The 20471-nt window shown below is 29.3% G+C and overlaps 1 protein-coding gene across 1 annotated transcript; it reads left to right on the forward strand.

The window, feature by feature from the left end:
• The first annotated feature begins 206 nt into the window (after nt 1-206).
• On the forward strand, nt 207-2806 carry LOC126839343 (zinc finger protein 681-like). Its single transcript, XM_050574622.1, has 3 exons — nt 207-234; nt 1749-1964; nt 2438-2806. Exons 1-3 carry the CDS (start codon nt 207-209, stop codon nt 2698-2700), a joined length of 507 nt encoding a protein of 168 aa, XP_050430579.1. The 3' UTR covers nt 2701-2806.
• The last annotated feature ends 17665 nt before the right edge of the window (nt 2807-20471 follow it).

Genomic DNA, 20471 nt, shown 5'->3' on the forward strand with positions numbered 1-20471 from the left:
GTATATTCAGTTCGAATGTTTTACTATAAATAACAAAAACCCCGATCGTCTGTTCTATTTTTTTTTGTTCAATAACAAAAATATTTTGTCAGAAAATTAATTGTAATAAGAGCTGTTAAATTTTTTTTGATTGTGTTTCAGCGCTAAGAGGCAAAGGATTTTGGTGTCCAAACAAGTGTGGGAAAAGTTACAAACATAAAAAGAACATGAGGAGTCATTACTTGCACGACTGCGGTAGGCCACCTCAGTTTGTTTGCACCATATGCTTGAAGAATTTTCGCAGAAACGAACACTTAAGAAAACACATGATACTAGTCCATAAAATTATGATTATGATATAAGCTTACGCTCCGCGACGAAAAACATATTATCCTGTATCGTTACCCATTCCTAGTAAACTATTTTTGTATTTTAATTAATTTTTTAATACCGGTTTTAAATTGTTAAGTAATATAAAATTTCTAGTCCAATGTAACCTTCAAAAACTATTCTTTATCGATCTCTATTCTCTACCGTTAATTGTTTGTTAATTTGTTTATTAATAGTCGTTTATACTTAAGTGGTTATTCTTTCATTGTTAAGTTTTTATTTTTTTTTATCAAAAAATAAACGTTTCAAGAATAAATATTGACCTACCGTGTTTGTATACATCTTCATTTTAGATTCTATTTTAGAGTTGGCAAAAGACCTCACTGGTAGAATTTTTCGACTCATTCCAGGCTCAGCAAAATGTTGGTTATAAAGTTTTAACCAAAATAATTGCATTTATTTGGATTTATGTGAGCCTAAAAACCCTTAACTGGATTGGTTTATTTGAATTAAAAAAACGGAATTTCCCCTAACTCTGTTTATTTAACATATTTTATTTCTTATTGAAATCCTGGTTTTGGAGTTAATCTAATAGGTTTGATCTTAAGTTATACTAATTGATTGTTGTTTTTTAGATTTATGGATTTTTGAGTACTTACAGTTGCATCGAGTCAAACAGTGGTAACTACGTCTATAAACTCAAAATACACTCATTAATTTTAATAAATAAGTTTCTAAGTTTGTATTTTTACCTTATTAATAAATGTATATTATTATATATGTTGGTTATGTTTCAGTAAAAATATATCACCAGAATCAATTATAAAACGCACTAGGATACTTTGATTTTGCGGTGCGCCATTTGTCTTGTAGGTTTTGCTGTCATGGCAGCTCTTAAGTTGTGATAATCCAATGTATGAAAAACCTAATGAGATAATAATTTGACATATTCCAATATTTAATTCCCTGTAGGACTAAAAACTAATTTCTGCACAAGACAATTTGAGGTTATTGTGTTCTCGCAATTAATCCTAGTATAAGTATAGATCGCTCGTTGTTTTACATCAGTTTAGTTAGTGTAACACTGTAGTGTAGTATACATTTAAATACAAGTATTTTATTTTGATGTGTAGACACCTAAAACCTCTATTTTTTAAAAGCTTCAGAAAATAATTACCGACACCGGCACATGGTGAACCCGGTAAGAAAACTTGTCATTAATGTCATGACTGTTTAATAACTTGTCATTAATGTCATGACTGTTTAATGCATAATATAATATTTGTATTGTGTATGTGTTGTGCATTTTTTTACTAGAAATCGAGTTCCTATTATTAGTTATTTGTTGCATACGTCTGCAGTTTTTAAAATATTAACGCGTGTATCGCAATATCAAGTACTTATTCTATTAACATTATTAACGATTGTGTTGTCTGTAGAGGATGTAGAAGAAGGGCGTTGGATTTGTCCAAACGTATGCGGTCGCAGCTACAAACACAAAGGTCACTTAAGTTTTCATTTAGCTCGTGAATGCGGAGTGGGTCCACAATACACATGTGCACAATGTCTGAAGCATTTTAAGCGGATCAGCCACCTGAACAGTCATTTGTTGTCGTGCGGTAACCCGGCGCCTCGTTTTCAGTGTGACATTTGTTGTAAGATGTTCACGCGCAAAGACAACATGAAAACACACAAGTACACTGTGCATAAACTGGCGAAGCCTGCTGCCAACACTTACTGGCAAACCGGTAGAATTCACAAATAGAAATCCGATCAATAACTATTTAAAAACACAAAAAAATGCATTAAATTACAATTTTGTTGTACGAACATTGTAGAATAACCTGTTGTCAACTTTTTAGTTTTATCTTCAAAAACAAATTGCTCGAAAGACCGTTCGGAAAAGATTCCGTAATTAATCTTATATTCGTTGGTTATGTTTATATTTGTCATTACAGCACATATATTATATACAATAAATTATACACGTATAATATTAACACATTCACGCTGCTGGTTATAACTTATTATTTATTATTATTTTGGCGACATTTGCTTTCCAGCTTCGACTAACCTACTTTTTAATTATTAAATGTTTTACCGTTTATGATAAATGTTTTTTTTCCAGATAAAATTACAAGGAAAGAACCAAACATCACGAAAAAAGCAAAATCAAAAAAAAAGAAGAATGAGAAAGCAAAAAAAAACATGGTGTGTGCTGTTTGTTCAAAATCGTTCCAAAACAATTCTTCATTAAATAGACATTTACACACTCATGTACGATCTAAAGGTATTCTCACACAGTACAAATGCGAAAATTGCGACAAATATTTTGCCAAAAAACAAAACATGAAAACACACAAAGCTCTTTTACACGGAGTTTTGGAATAATCAAAACAAAATTGTATCCTATAAAATGTACTTAAAAAAAGTGTCAAATTTTGTATTCTTTTATACTTTTTAATGTTTGTGACTTGCAGCCAGCATAATATTTAAATTAAATCCTGTTTGTATTGTATAACTTACATTTTATTTATGTTTTGATCTCCATATGAAGTAAAATTATAATTTATAATTAAATATCTTTTAAAAAAAATGTGTACTTATATCTACTTTTATAACTTTTGATCAAAAAACATGTTAATATTAATTGTAAGATAGTCGCATACTAGTTTTATAAAAGTGTAATATTATTTGTTGAAATGTATGAAAAGGTGTGCGGGAAGTTCTTTGAAAAACAAATATTTGAAATTACTATTTTTTAAAAGACTAGGAAATTATTTTGTTTGGAAACGATGTGTTACAAAATCGATAAATTTGAAGCTGACAAATATTAGAATCGACATTTTATTTTTGGAACATGTGACTTTAGCTTGCAATCCTAGGATATTTTTGGTTTAGTGGAGCAAAGGGAGCCAGTGCCCAATCCCCGATGACCTGCATTTTATTTATTGTCATATAACAGAGCCGACAGCAAAATATCGATTTAAAATTTATTGCTTTGTTTCAAAGATTATTGTTTCAAAATAATGTCGATTTCAATTAATGTCAATCAAAATTAAACGATGTAAAATATCTTTGTATATAATGTGTCGCTAACCATTTTTACTAAGTGGTAAAATTCTTGATATTATTGTTAACAAATTTACTACAATATCTGAAATGTTTTGTTTAGATCAAACCCGCACACCGTTTTTCTGTCCAAAGCAGTGTGGTCGAATTTACAAAAGAAAAGACAACCTTACCAGACATTTAAAGTATGAATGTGGTGTAGAACCGAAGTTTCGTTGTAATTTCTGCCAAAAACAATTCGCCCGATGTCATCATCTAAAGTCTCATTTGCTGAACATTCATAAAACACTGATGTAATAGTTCGAATCTGTTTTTAATCAAAAGCTTTTTTTTGTATTGTCTTGTTTGTTTTCCAAATAATTTATCGAACTTAGCAAATTGAACCAGCAAATTGTTCAAAGATACTCTGATTCAAACAATTGACCGATCAATATAGTAATATTCAAAGTTTTAGCATGCGTCTCCAATAACATTTCTGTATACTCTCGTCACTTGGTGCTGTGTAAAAAAAAAATATATTTTCTGTATACTAAAATTTGTAGACTCTCAATTATGCATGTATGATTGCCAAAAATCAAAACGATTAATAATAGTTCGATGACATACTTGGTATTTTTCTTTCTATCTAAATTTAATTACATTTGTGTTTGTTGCATTATTTAAAAAAAAATGACAATAATCACGATATAGAAAAGTGAGTTGACTTACGGAAATTAAGGGTAAATTATTTCTATCATTTACTCGCGGTGCATGCCAGTTTTATATGGTCATCAAAAGATAACACAATAAAAAAATGTATTTTTTAGGCTAGTCCGAAGTGCCGCTAGTTCTTAAAATAGGTACACTGATTGAGTAAGCGATAAGTTTAAATCTTTGTGTGCCCTTTATATTAAGTGAAACAAATCAAATCAACTTTATTTCGAATAGTCGCATTCAAACTAGCCCAAGAATTCGATGGTTCTGTCATAAAGTAATCTAACTATTTTGCTTGTGTTCCAATTAACTAATATATTTCAAACTACTTAACACATCTGATCGAACTCGTGAGATCATCGTGCATTAATGTTTTTAAGTTGTCAATTATGATGGTTTTAACGTATATTGTGTTTTACTTTTTTAGAGTTATTAACTGTACAAACGTGGATATGTCCTAACGATTGTGGAAAAATGTATAAGCACAAAAGCGGATTGTATCGTCATGTAAATACGGAATGTGGCATTCCACCCAAGTTTAGTTGTGACCTTTGTGCAAAACTATTCCGACGAAAAGCTAACCTATACCTCCATAAAGCAAGCGTTCACGGAGTGTGTCACCATTAGTCATAACTTATGAATGTTGTAACGTTTATAACCCCTTAATTTTTGTTTTTCATTTATCAGTATAAAAAAGAAAATTGTCTAAAATTTGTTTTTATCGTAATCCCAACAAAGTTTACTACAATCCTTCACCGATTTAATGACATACATTTGTCTTGAAAATGTGATGACAATTTTATTATCTATGATATAATAGTGTAGTCGCTATGATCAAAAAAACAATATTGTATCCAGTGTCAGTGTATATAGTTCATGTACCATCGATGAAATTGCTGTAAAGATTAAAAATAAAACTTCTCGGATGTATCTCGTTATTAAATGCAAACGTTCCTAAAAATTTGTTTCTTATTTATTTAATTTTTTTTTTGTTTAACTCGCAAATATATGTTTTCAATGGATTTGCAATCGCTTTACACTTTATGCCACAAGATTTCTTCTTAAATCGGTCGGCTATGCACATTGCGCATCCCTTGGCCGTAACATCGCTTATTGTATACCCACCATTTGGGCGGCTAAGTAACGTGGAGGGGATATATGACGGACCACTATGAGTTCTTATGGAATAGGTGTTGTACTCATTTAAAGCCTGGTAGAATATTATACAATTAATAATTTTTGAACAAGTTAATAACTGTAAAGTTTATATTTGAGTAACGTTTATAGTTTTGATAAATACACGGGGTATAGAGAATTCGTTTTAAGACTATCGAATTAATTATGTTTTAGATATGATCCACTTCAATGGCAGATGGATGTGCCCGAATAAATGTGGCAGGAGTTACAAACAGAAGTTTTCGTTGAATCGCCATTGCCAAAAGGAGTGCGGTGTTGAGCCGCAGTACCGGTGCAGGATATGCAATAAAACGTTTAAGCGAAAAGAATCGCTTAAATCGCACTCGGTGTTGATACATAATGTGATAAACTCTTCAAAAAATGTAATAAGTGAATCGGATTATATGTATTGTGGCACAGTTGTTGGAACTAAAAAGGCTACCTATTGAACATAAATCTAAATTATAAGACTGCATTTGCTATACCTTCACTCCTAAATGTATTCATGAAACAGTATAAACATTGTATGTTATTTACAGATTTAAAATTAATGTTTCATTAGTTTTAATTTATTAATTATACAGTGAGACTTGTAGGAGGTATATTTTTATGTTTTTGCAATAAAATATTATCTTTGGTGTTTATTAGCTTCATTGTTTGTTTATTGTGTATAATATATGTAATACATTAAATGTATTAAAATCATCATGGCCATAAAATAACTAAAAGATAAACTAATATAACTACTGGAATAAACATATTATAATCAGTATAATTTATACGAAATTGATCTAATAAGTTACCTTTCGAAAGTTACAGTCTAAACTTTAATATTTTTTCTTCTTCTATAGTTGGTCGTCTGGTATTTGTTTTACCAGAAGTCCTGAGTTGATAAGTGGTGTTATGGTTTGCGAAAAAAAATTACAGCTGGTCTTGATTTCCTACATTGTTTATTGCTATGTAATGTTTTTAACATATTGCATCATAATATTTACATACCTATTTATATATTTTGTTATTATTAAAGTAAATACCATATTGATTTTTACACAATAATAGTAGTAAATAAGTAGGTATTTGTAGCAGTGTTGAAGAAAATTATTATTATGAGTTATTATTTTTTAATTATTGTATTATATAATCGTTTACTAATTACCCTATTTTATTGGTGATGTGTTCACTATAGGTAAAATATTTAACTGTTTAAATGGATGTGGCCGAGCATATAAGTCACACAGCAGTTTAATTAGACATATGAGATACGAGTGTGGCGTCATTCCCAAGTATACATGTGACATTTGTGGCAGACGATTCCAACAACATACAACAATGGAGAGACATAAGTTATTCTGTGCCAACTTACCGCTTAATTTTCAATGTGATGTGTGCAATAAAATGTTTCGTCGAAGAGATAATCTTAAATCCCATAAGATCATTGTTCATAAAAGGTTCAATTGAGTTTTGAAATTTATTTGCGGCTACTTTTATTTTTTTTATTAAATATTTATTATAATGAATAATATAATTTTTATTTATTTGTTATGTATGTATTCATTTTTTTTTTGTACAAAAAATAGTTACTGAAGAACATTTCTTTAGTTAAACCAAATGTATAAAAATATGTGGTTATTCAAATAAAATATTATCTATTTACTATAATCATTATTAATCAACCAAATAAATTGCTAAAAAAACATTGAATGTGATAACAGTGTTTTCGGTGCAATAGCTGTGAAATTAAGTGAGCGATCGTGTATGAGGAATATTACATTATTTTACATATTATTATAAATTATTGTTTAATGGTTATGCTAAACTGCATAAATGCAGTAATTATGTTATAATTTTTGGTACTTTACCTTTAACATTAATATCAGTGCTTAACTTCTATTATTATATATTATATATAAAATTAATTATATTTACCTTTTATTAATCCGCGCACTAGACCACATACAAACGTATTACACCGTACCGCATACCTACTTTAACACTATAGAATGTGATTTAGCAGTAGCAGCATCAGCAGCAGCAGCTTGCTGTCGGCTTCCGCTTGATTAAAATAGTTTAAGTTGTTATACAATATAGTGAATACACAACGAGTACGTTTGTCTTATAAAATATTAATTTTATTAAAATTTACAGTTTGTCCGTTTAGTGGACGATACATCTGCCCGAATGCTTGCGGTCGAAGTTACAAGGAACGACACAACCTAAACAGGCATTTAAAAAAAGAATGCGGTGTCGCTCCACAGCACCTGTGTCATCAATGTTTAAAAGCCTTCAAGCACAAAGCTCATCTGACAAGACATATGCTATCTTGTTCCAATATACCACCTAGTTTCAACTGTAATTATTGTAAAAGAATGTTCAGATGTAAAGACTCGTTGAAGAAACACACATTGATGGTTCATAAAGTCTTTGATCAATACGTCGACTAGTGCACGAAAAAAAATATAGTTGGACCAATTATAGTTATAGCTAATATAGGAACAAAAAAAATGTATAGTTGGAATAAAATAATAATAAGATAGGCTAACTATATGTGTTGTTAAAACAGTTATACATTTATTTGCCCTAACTATTAATTTAGCTATTCCAACTACAAATTGAATGTAGTCCCTATTTTAACTGTACATTTTTTTCCCGTGTGCTCCGGCTCCATTTTAAAATAGAAAATTTTACTTTAATCTTAAGTTAAAAAATAATTTTTATCAGTTATGGAATACTGATTCATCTCGCGCACAAAATAATGATTCTAACTGTACTATGTAATTTTGTTATTAAAAGTATGTTATTTTAATAAATAACTATATTATTTTGTAGTTTTTAAACTGATATGAAACCGCAATAATATACCATAAAGGGTACCAAATTGTATTCAAAATTCGTTTGATAACATTCAACTCTAAACCTTTCACTTTCCAATTTTTAGCCTTATAAAAATGTTAGTTGCATACTCTAATGGTATCAAAATTAAGATAATCCACTGAACATTTTGCCAGAATAACAAGTTATGTGATACTATAAGTATGGGGGAAAGGGTATGTTAGTTACCTATGTAAAATTTAATTAGTTTGTCATAAACTTTATTACGATAACTGTTTGAATGAACGCAATAAACTCGACTGATAATAATTGGTCAATACAAAGATAAAAGAAATATTTTTTTCTCTTTATTTTTTTAGAACATGTCTTGTGTACTGGTGAGTGCATTTTGAGTGAATTAGACCAATAATATCATGTAGATCTGATTGACAAATTGTATAGATAACTCACCACGTGTCTGATAAAACATCGAGTTCAAACCTAGGTTGATTTGCGTTGCATATATTTTTTAATCATTTTTATTTACGGTAAACATGATTATAGACCAACATGAAATAACTGTACAGACCATTCGACGCAATCGTGGTCAAAGTGTAGGTAAAAGGCGCCTCGACTAATTGTGGATTTTAAATTTCAGTTTACTGGAACGCTTACCTAGGCGATGACAGACGGTACTATTGTCCAAAGGGATGCGGCGGAAGTTATAAATATGAAAAATATTTCATACAACACGTGAAAAAAGAATGTGGAGCTATTCCTAGCCACGTGTGCTCTCGTTGTGCCAAAGCGTTCAAGCGAAACACACATTTGAGGAGACATTTGCTTTCTTGTACCAACGCGCCGCCGACATTTAGATGCGATCAGTGCGGCAGAATGTTTCGGTTCAAGGATTCCATGAAGAAACACCGTGTTCACGTTCATAAAATCACAAATACAATATAACGCGTACACCAGAACTGATTAAATTATGTTATTGTTAATAATTAAACCATGTGTTTTTTTTTTTACATTAAAACTTAACGTTAGACAACAATAATGAACAGTTAGATTAGTCGTTCGTTTTATAGTAATTTTTCGTTTTCTCGGGCATTAGAATTTCTATAATTTATTAGTAAAATGACAATATGCTGGAGCCTACGCAATGTCGCAACACGAGATAGGTGGGCCTGGGGAAGTATAGATCCCTTACAAACTCTTCAAACATGTTTAGTAAAAAACCAAAACGATTCTTCGAGGCTAATAGCTGCTGAATTATTTTTAAAGGCCTGAAGAAGCTTAGAAGGAATTTTAAGTTTGAAATTCCTTAGCCTTTGTCTCTCTTCTAGTTACCTACAAAATTTGAAATATAGATAAGAAATCTTAATAATACACGTTGTTTCTTCGACTTAAATAGTGTTTGGAATGAATACGTATTTGGAATTCTGCGTTTTAGCAAATACTACAAAAGAAAATACCGGAAGGCTAGGTTTTTAGGTGCTCACTTTTTTCCCCCCAATATCAGTGAGCCATAGATTGTAAAAAATATACCGTATACATATTACGTATGATAATAATTTATATTTGATAAGCCTATGTAAAATTTCAATTTTCAGTGTACACATCGTTTCAGAATAATGCTATTTTGATTTCTTGATATGGAAAACACTGTTATTGGGGGGGGGGGGGAATTCTGAGTCAATACAAATAACATTGACCTTTACCGTTACCTGTATTGTCATTTATAGTATTTGGTATAAGCCCAGAATTCCATTTTTAAGATAATTAAGAAGAATATTTTATGAAAGAAAAAATAATACAATTTCCAAATGTTCTTTTTTTTTACAAACTTCGACTGGTGATCTGTGGTTTAATTTTACATAACCTGATTAAAACTATAATTACATCGTTGAGTTCTAAACTTATTTTATCTATCCCATGAAATTAACCTTAGATATTTTTAATTTAAGATATTCTCTAAAAATTGGGCATTTCCTCTCCATACATAACTTTGCTGAAACCTAACCTAACCTTAAGCTCTTTATTTTGTCACCTTCTCACGATTTTTACAGGCAACACATCCGATCATACCGCTTTTTTAGAATTTATTGCTTTTATCAATTTTTGCGCTTCATTTTTCTTTTACTACTTACTGAAAATTCTTTCATTAAACGTCTCTCTTTAATATTCTTTTCTCTATAGTACCTCTCTTACTAACACTTGCGGATTTTTTTTTTTAGACAACTCAAACTCATCAAACCACTGGTTTTCTTTCCTCTTAATTATGCACAAGTTTATACATCACTTTTCCCGCTTTTTAATATTTTATACAGTTCTCCTCCTTTTTTCTACTCTAGTAACTATTTCTTAGATTAGCTCGGCAAAAACATTTCCTGTTTAATGAACTCAATAAAATCCAGTTTTTAAAAACATGGACATGAATTATTAATTAATAAATTGTAAATAATAACTAAAATGTTGGTGATAAACAAAACTAAAATTTCATAAATTTGAAAGTAAATACATTTTATGGATTTTCATTTAAACAATATGTTAGTAAAATACAAATAAGTTGTTCTACGTGCGATATGAAATAGTGTAACATTTTAGTTAACCTACTGTGGACAAATTGATAAAATTTCAAAATGAAAACTACGACTTACAATTAGTACCTTAATATCTTTATAGACCAATCATTTATTTATTACATACTATTGTATTTTTAATCAGACAATCCAACTCATTTGAGATGGATATGCGGCAAAGGATGTGGCAGAAGTTATAAGTATAAATCTGATTGGAACCGTCATATGCGAAAAGAATGTGGAGTTGAACGTCAACATAAGTGTTCCATCTGTTTGCAGTCTTTCAAAAGAAACTATCATTTAGTCACGCACTTAGCCAGAGTACATCATCAATGCTGAACTACCTTTTTTTTTCTCAAAGGCTGGCGCCAACATTTCGTCAACCTAACTCGGTATAACATTTTCAAATAAATCTGACTATTTCAAGCAATAACTTTCGTTTTTTTTACTATTCCAGTGAAGTTTCTGTTATACTTTTGTGTACTTATAAATATTACGTTTAATTTTCAAAAGAGTTATTCAACCATTATGAATATTTATTACATACTTGCACGAGTATCAACTGCATACATTTTTAAATTTTATTTAGGTGATATTATAATGTAAATGGCTAGTTAAATCGTGAGATTGACTTGCAAACGTAAAATTAAAGCAGATTTGAGCCGACACATACGAAATCGCGTAATAGAAGCGATATCCACTCCTGGTTAACTATACGTTGTTCAAATATTTTAGAAATTATTGGTCTTCCAGTAAACCTACATACATATAAAGTCAATGAAAGTGCAATAATGTTTCAGTATAACGTGGTTGATTTTTAAATATTATTAAATTACCAAAGTCGGTACGCATTTTATCCGTACCGATGATATGATTTCAATCTACAATTTACCAAAGTATACTCTTATGTAGATGCAATTTTATAAAATTTATAATCATATATTCTAAAAATAAATTGTAAGATATTTGCGAATAACGTTTTTTAAGGGTTTTATACCGTGGCAGCGACGATGGATGTGCGCAATTTGCAATCAAACGTACCAAATGAAGTCTGCGTTAGAACAACACGTTTAAAAGGAATGTGAGATGCCACCTCAATTCGCTTGTCAGGTTTGCGCCAAACCGTTTAAGCAAAAAGAATTAATAGATAGACATAATATATTGCCTTTTGCAGACGTGACCCCCAAGTACACTTGGTTTATTAGTAACAGGACGTTTAGGCTCAATGCAACTCAGACGTCAGAGGTTGGCCTCATAAAATCATGTAAATTTAAAATTTTCCTATTTCCTACTATCTATTTATTTTTCTAAAGAACTAAACAAATAATTTGTTAATTCGTTTTTTTTACATAGTATAATTTTTTTAGTACTTATGTACCTATGTTTAGTAAAAAAAATGTTTTTGTTAATTCACCACTTACAATGTACATACATTCAAACAATGTTTATTGCTATAATTTTATTTGAAGTAAACATTTGTTAGTTGGTATAAAATATATTAATTATTTACAGCAAAAAGGGATAAATTGTATAAATCACCAATTACAACGTGTATTTGGTGATTTATATTCTTATACTTCTCTCAACTGGGTGGTTTTAATTCATTTTATGAATTCAAGCCGATGAGACTTCATACAGTAATAGAAAATAATGAAAATCAACGATGAATAAATACAAATTAATATATCAGTATAGTCAATAAATTTAGTGGTTCGTTCTGCATTTCAATTTTAAAGTTTTATACTGAATGGAGTGGATGTGAATACAATTTGTATTAAAGGAATAGCTACCAGTTATTATGTAGGTAACGTTATGTGATAAAAATTCAGATAAATAATAAAAGCTGTTGGCTATTGTTTATTTTTTTTAAAAATGTACTTAATTTTCCCATTTGTATATCATCTATAAGATTTCGCTACCTGACAGGAAATGTCTTATAAATTTATACTTGCTCATAAATTATTTATATAAGCTAGTCGCTTAATATTAATATTAGTATTTTTTACTGCTACATAGCTGTTAAGTGTTATGAATATGCTACGGATTCATTGTTGATTGGTTGAAAATAAATGGTTTTACTTTCCTTAAATTATTATTTTTATAATTATAAATGTTATGTTATACTATTATTACTTTATATTATATTTTATACCTATGTGTATTATGATGTACACATTTTTATTTTGTATGCGAATTTAGTATTATGTAAATTAACAAATACTACGTTAAAATGAATTATAAACGATTTATCTACATACTATTTTACATATATTTATATGTACCTATATTTAAAAAAAAATGTGATTACTGGACGCATTTTAAATGATTAATCTACATAAAATGTGTATTTTTTTAGATTGATCATTGGTGATGTAGACAGTACTCTGCGTAGCATATGCGACGCTACAAAAATGTTTTATACAAGAGACGAATGCAACTAATTAGTTTCTAGTACTTTTAGCTTACACAATGGCAACGATTCAAGAATATGTGTGCCTAGCTAATAAAATATAAAACAGTGATCATGTAATATAATATGAATCAAAATAATTATTTAATAAAGAGTTAATTTATTTTTTATTGTTTTTATGCGCTTGATCACAACTGCCCAGTTCCCATCATTATATATTATAAGTACCGTTTCTTTAAAGGAGTTTATGTAAATAAAAAATAACTGTCAGTTTGTTTGTTCGTTTTGAAAATTCCCAATGGACTACAATAAGTAAATGTTTTGTAGTATTTTTTTTTTATTAAACGATAACTTTATTCTCCCACGTCTTCTCAGTAACTTGTGTACTTTAAAACTATAAGTTACACGTGTATTACATGTAATTTTGTATTCAATTACAAGAAGCTTATAATAAGCTTTATAATATATTAAGGAAGTTATTTTTGCTGAAACGTGATTATGACGTATGAGTGTGTGACTTACTAATTAACTTGACGAAGGGTCGTATGGTCCTTTTTCGAAAACTGGTCGCTCGCAAAAGAACCTCCCCTTTTGTTTTTTGTTAACGTTGTCAACACAATTTTACTAACAGACTTTTCGTTTTTGTTTTACTTATCTACTTACATTATTATCCTAAGTCTACTAACCCAGCCTAGCCAAACGGCATCGACACCTGCTGTTGAATAGAAGATATCGTTTTTTCCCGTTGTTTTTTTGTCCCGCAGGCGATGGTGCTTTTGGTAGTTTCCAAAGAGTGGGTGCGCTCAAGCTGGCTTGTCCTAACAACTGCGGCAGGTCGTACAACCACCGCGGTACTTTGCGCCGGCACTTGAAGTACGAATGTGGGGTTCCGCCACAGTTTAAGTGTGAATACTGTCCGAGGACATTCGCTCAAAAAGTCAACCTGAACAAACACCAGATGGCCGTACACAAGAACATTTTGGACGCCATGAGCATGTGTATGGCGGAGTTATGTGAAAAATGACTTTAGCCGAAGAGAGTAGTCTAACAAAAAAATTATTATATACCTATCACACATAAAATACTTAATATTTTATTATAACACAAAATATACCGAATTTACTTATCTTAGTTTTATTTTCTAGTTAATATTTTATTTTTGTTTTTCGTGTTTATATAAACAATAATAAGAATTTATTTGCATTTTGAAAAGCTAACAATATTATTAAAACTTTTAGGTATTATTATTATTATTATTATTATTACGGTTTTGTTATAACCTAACTTGATATTTTATATTTATCGAAGAAATATTATTTACGTTAGTTAATCACATTTGTTTATGTATTAAAAAGTTTACATTACACTTTTAAAAATCAAAATCCAAGTCTATTTTTGCAAATTACGAGTTGTTTCAATAATAATTTCCCGGTGTTGAAAGAGCTGTATTTATAAAGTACTTAGAGTACATATCAAAATAATGGCTGTCGTATACTGGATATGTTGATATCAAGTACATGTTTATATACTAAAATTACAGCTCGTTTTAGTTTTCAACAAATGATAATTTGTATAACTATTACATTATGACGTTGTTATTGTTAAAAAAAAATATTAATAAATTATTCATTCCATTTTCTTTGTTTTCAGGGGAAAACGGAACTGATCGATGAATGAATATTATGTTAAGATATATATATGTATCTACATGTAATTATGAAACATAGCTTGCAGCTCGCAATCGAGAGCGGTCATTGTTTTTAGTAGATTATCACGTTTAAAATATTACTATTAAATATTATAAAGATATTTTTCATAATTTTCATTAAGAAATAAAAATAATTTCTAAGGCGATTAAGTCTCGACTTGATTGTGTCATTTCGATTAATTAAAAAACGTATTTGAACAATGTTCCTTTAACCGAACATTTCCTCGTAATCCCGTATATTTTTAATAATTACCAATATCAATTATAGATCATGACGTTTCCAATAAGATATTGTTAATAGCTATAATTCATTGATCTAAAGAAAACAAAATCGCTTTGCTTTAATAACCAAATCTATTATTTGTTTTAGCTTACGCACATGTAGCGTAGTGACAAAATATAAAATAAATAGAAACGTGTTTTTAAAAAAATTATTGTTTAAGTTTATGTTATGTCCTTATTTGCATAGGCATTCTGTCTAAACTGGAGTCAATAGTTATCGACGATCCGGTGCTGTGCCCGAACGGATGCGGCCACAAGTACAAAGGCAAATGGCGCAAGTATAATCTAAAGAACCACCTCATCTATGAATGCGGTGTGCCCAGACAATTCAGGTGTTACATATGCAGCAAAAGTTTCGCCCAAAAAGTCAGTCTCAAGGTGCACATGTTCAAAGTCCACAATCAAATTTATTGTTGAACATATCCATCTTGAATATTGTACATCAAGATTTATTTAATTTAGTAGACGAGTTATCTTATAATACTTATGTTAGTTCTATAAATGATACTTCAGCGTTATCGTTGTTAATTATATTCGTTTAGTAATTTACAATGACTGTTCAACAATAATAGAAATATTATTAATAATAATAATAATTTATACGGTATGTATGTATCAAATGTTATGTTATTATGAATACGAACAAAACAAATGTACAAGGTACTTAATAACTCGTAGGATATCACAATAAAACACCACAGTGAACAGATGTTCTTTATACTCGTATGTATTAAAAACGATCAACATTTTGATGGTTTAACAGTTACCTTATATTTTAATTTAATAGTTTACATATTAGGTGCAAAAGTACTAAGCATTTCATATTTTATACAGTGTTATAATTCATTAATATTTAGAAAAATATATTTTTGAGTTTTGATCAACTCTTTCTCTTTCCTATAAAACGTTCAAGGTTTAGTAGGTTAGTATACTAATATAATGTAATCCAGTGGCACAGCCAGAATTCATTATTTTTGAGGGAGCTCAAGTGTTCAAAGTACTTACCAAAAAACGTATAGGTGAAACTAAAACCGACAATTTCAGAAAATATTAAGGTCAACCTAACATAAGTATACCTACTGTTATAATTGTGAGTATACGAAATTAATTTGCTTCTGTAACAATTGAGACTTTTATTGAAGAAAATAAACTGGTTAATTTTGTTCGAATTAGGTATTAATGCCATTAAGTACCTATTGTTCGACAAGAATACATGGAATAAAAATACTTAATGCAACTATACCTATTTTTTATATCCTATTAACAGTACCTATTCTTTTTCAGAATTCAGACAAGAAAGCCTATTGTAGTAAATTACTTTATGATAGTCAAACATCCTAAAACCAAATAACTATTAAACGACATCTTTAAAACCGGATTATCTTTTAGTATTGAAAATTACTAAGAATTTAAAATGTCCAATATTACGTTGTGTTTATTTTGTAGATAGGTATTCATGTTCTAATATTGATTATTAAAAAGTTGTTTATAGTTATTTTATACAAGCTTGTACCGGGTTTTTACGGTATTGTGCTATTTTGTTTTTATCATTTTGTAGATGATTACCTACCATTGCATATAGTATGTACGTGTGTGTATAATATACTTATACATACAAATTTGATGTTTTTCAGAAACTAGACTGTACTTATGGAACAGTTGGCACACCGGACTGCCGTTCGTGCCTGGCAGTAATTGGTTATGTACAAATATCAAAAGATCTGATTTAAAAAGAAGCTTGACCCACGAATTTCGGATGAAAGAACTGGACGAAAAATTAAAGCAAATAATGAAATGCAACGCTACTAACAACTCAAGCAAATTTTGTTAACAAATGTATTTGTAAAAAAAAAAACGCTCAACAATATATGTAATTTTTTTTATGGGTACAATTAATGATCTTGACGAACAACACTGTTGTAAAAAATTAATTATTTTGTATTCTAAATAATCTATAATTGCGCCAAATATCAACTAATTTTGGTGCATTTGATTAAAATATAAAAAATATGAATAATAATCCATTCATATTATTAATTTGACGACCACCTTAGCTTCATTAATTATTTTATGATATTACTTAAACGCGTGTTTCTATGTCGAATTTTGCAAATTAAACGCGATCACAACAGTAACAAGTTTAAGAAACATATTTTTTCTTATCTTTTATGTTTGGTATAAATCTACTTTACCAGACACCTTTTTTTATCGAACGTACTTTTCATGCTGACTATGAATCTGCAAAAATTATGCGCTGCTCGCAATTAGCTTAGACGTTTAAAGATTGCTCATATTACTGAAAATTGGTGTACGCAGCACAATACTTTATGGCGTTACTGCCGGCGTTCCTCATTCAGTCGTCCTTCGTGGCCGTCTTTTTTTTCACCTGCTTGGTTAGGTTAAGTTATAATATCGAATATGTTAGCAGAAATGCGGGAAAAAGGTTTCTATAACTTCTAAACTAAAATTATTTAGTATTTTGTTATATTAAGTAATGTCTAATAATATTGGTTCGCAACAAAAATTAAAACGTTATAAAAAAATGTTTAAAAAAAATGTCGGGTAAAGTAGATTTGCTTCCTGATTTTTATACCTAAATAGAAGAAAGTATATATGAATAAAAATATGAGACAGGTCATTGTTATATTGTTGTAACTATTTTGAATAACATTTTGTGTGATATTGTTGATTATTATTTAAAAAACGTATAAAATAGCCATTTCGTTGTTAGTTAAATATGTTAGTCGTGTAGCCGTTTGAATAAATATTTTAAAAAATATATATATATTTAATAGGCGTTGTCTTTTTTCTGTGATGAATATTTTATATAATCAATTATAGGTACAGTAATATTCAGCATTACTAATGTTACTAAATACTAAATAATTATTACTTGTTACTAATGACACAGACTATATGAACATTTTTAGTTATACAAGTTTGCAGTTGTTTTATTGTGTCAAATTTGATATTTTTCAGATGCGGTGAATCAAAAAATGGTGAAAAATTTGAAGTACCGTCTAATGTAATCTACATACCTTATCACTGCTGAAACAAGGTTTTAAACATTATTATCGTGTTATGATTAGGGATAATATTATGATGCATTTTAATAAAGTTAGACGGTCGCAAATAAACCTGAAAATTACCTTACCATTTAGTAATTTGGTTATTGGTGTAATTCTTATGATATTTTGATAAGAGGATTTTATTTGTGTGTGGCCGGTTAAATTTTGTGAAATTCCCAGGAATAATAGGTTACAGCGTTGATTTTAGAGTATAGACTATACAGATAAGCAGTGCTATACACAAAAACGGCGACAGATTTTATGAGGGATTCCGCTGGCAACGGTGGTTGCCTCGTCATAGTTTACCATTCGCTCGTCCTTAAACGGTTACAATGGTCAGTGGTTACAGTGAAATTTCATGTAACTATGTTATTTTATATGTTATAATATTACAAATCTGTGTTTGTGTCGGATCGTGTGTGGGGATAAATGTTGGCTTTTGAAAAATACCTGTACTCAATATGGTATTTACAGAATTCCCGTATAATATTGTGTTATCTCAACGTTACAGAGACACTTGCGAAAATGTTACTTAGCCCGCGGACCGTGTTCATGTGCCCGTGCAATTGCGGACGTAGTTACAGTTTTCAACATCAGCTCCAATCACACAATGATTTTGGTTGTCCAAAACAGTACTGGAAATTGCGCATTTGTAGAGTTTGCTGGAAGTCATGCAAGCCAATGTCGTCGTTAAGGGCCCATATGATATTGGCTCATAAAGTTATTACAGAATAGTTATATTTAATCTCGACTTGTAATTACCATATTTTAACTTATGTGATACTTAAACCAATGTGATAAACATAAACAAGGTAAACGCCTAATTAGAGGTTAAGTTGACTCGTAGTGAAAGAGAGTTCCTAAACGTTTTTTTTTTTTTTTAATTTAATTATTTTTTTTAATTTGTAGAATTTTAAATATTACTTATGTTCAATTGACAATGATTTTTTCTTACTTTTATTTAAATTACAGTTGTAATGTAAAATAACATTATATTTCAGCGATTTTAAGATAATATAATGTTTACGACTCTTCAACTACTTGATACGAGTTGGGATATTAAAAATATTTTATTTAATACCTGATATTTGTTTATTCCGTACCTATGTGTTTCAGTGATATTTTTGGTTTAATAAAAATACAAAAAAATATAAAAACCATTGAAGCGATAAATGAAATGTTAATTGTTAATTAGCGTTATAAACAACTGTAGTTAAGCGTTGACCTTATAGCTTAATTGAGTTTATACCTATACTAAATAGTATATTAAACTTGTTACTTATAACAATACAAGTAAACTTTCTCCTCATCTACTTTTTATTATTTTACTCAGTTAAACTATATTCTATAAAATATGTGAGATGTCACATTTATTACAGATAATAGGACGTGCTTAGTGTTCTGATAACCAATTCTGTTAAAATACTCAACACGTAGGTACTAGCTTAAGGTAATGTTTTCAAAACGTCATTCATCATGATTCATGGTTATACTTCCTAATTCGTACGTAGGTACTATTTTATAGGTGGTATTGTAGGACGCTATAAAGTTATTTTATTGTAATTTCATACCACAAGCGCTCCCTATGAAATAATATTTGAACTAATAAATGTAATAGATTTCGGTGATATTCACCGGTTTTAATATTCTTGGTATTATCATGACATTATAATATATTGTACTATGATTTGAGTGCTCTGTATTATTATAGAATTGTAGATAATTTAATCTTTTACCACACATAGTCATAATTTGATAGTCTACCTATAATTATTTGTGTAAACAAACTACAGTTTTTTTTTTAATTATCACAATATTTGTATTATCATACAAATATTAAGTCTAAGCACAATATTTTTTGGGATTTTGAAGAATATATTTCTATAAAATAGGTAAAGTATACTAATAATACAAAGAATATTTATGTAAAGTTCATTATTAGTAAACAGTACAAACTCATAGGGCAGACGATCGGTTAGTCTATTCTCCAAAAAATAAGCAATACAATTTTACGTCTACTACTATGATAAAATTGAAAACTTATGTTTTTGTTTTAAAATATTATTTTGGTACTACTGAAATCTTAAACAAATTGACTGTAATATTAACAATTATAACAATATTCTCTGTATCGATTAACGGTATATATTACTTAAAATGCTTAGGTAATAATGCTTAGCTTTATGGAATATGGTACATGGTAAAATATAATTTGTTCATTGAGTGAATCGGATATATTTTTTGTCAAATTGAATGCAAAATATAATGGTAACTATTATACTTTATTTAAAATTGTATGCACACAAAAAAGTACATTACAATATTAAAGCGCGGGAACTAAAGTCACATTATCGATAAAGGGA

The sequence above is a fragment of the Adelges cooleyi genome, unplaced genomic scaffold, assembly GCF_023614345.1.
Source record: "Adelges cooleyi isolate 19-005CV unplaced genomic scaffold, UGA_ACOO_1.1 ACOO_flye_CR_arks_rails_tigmint_CR_PRNA_30, whole genome shotgun sequence".
NCBI lineage: Eukaryota > Metazoa > Arthropoda > Insecta > Hemiptera > Adelgidae > Adelges > Adelges cooleyi.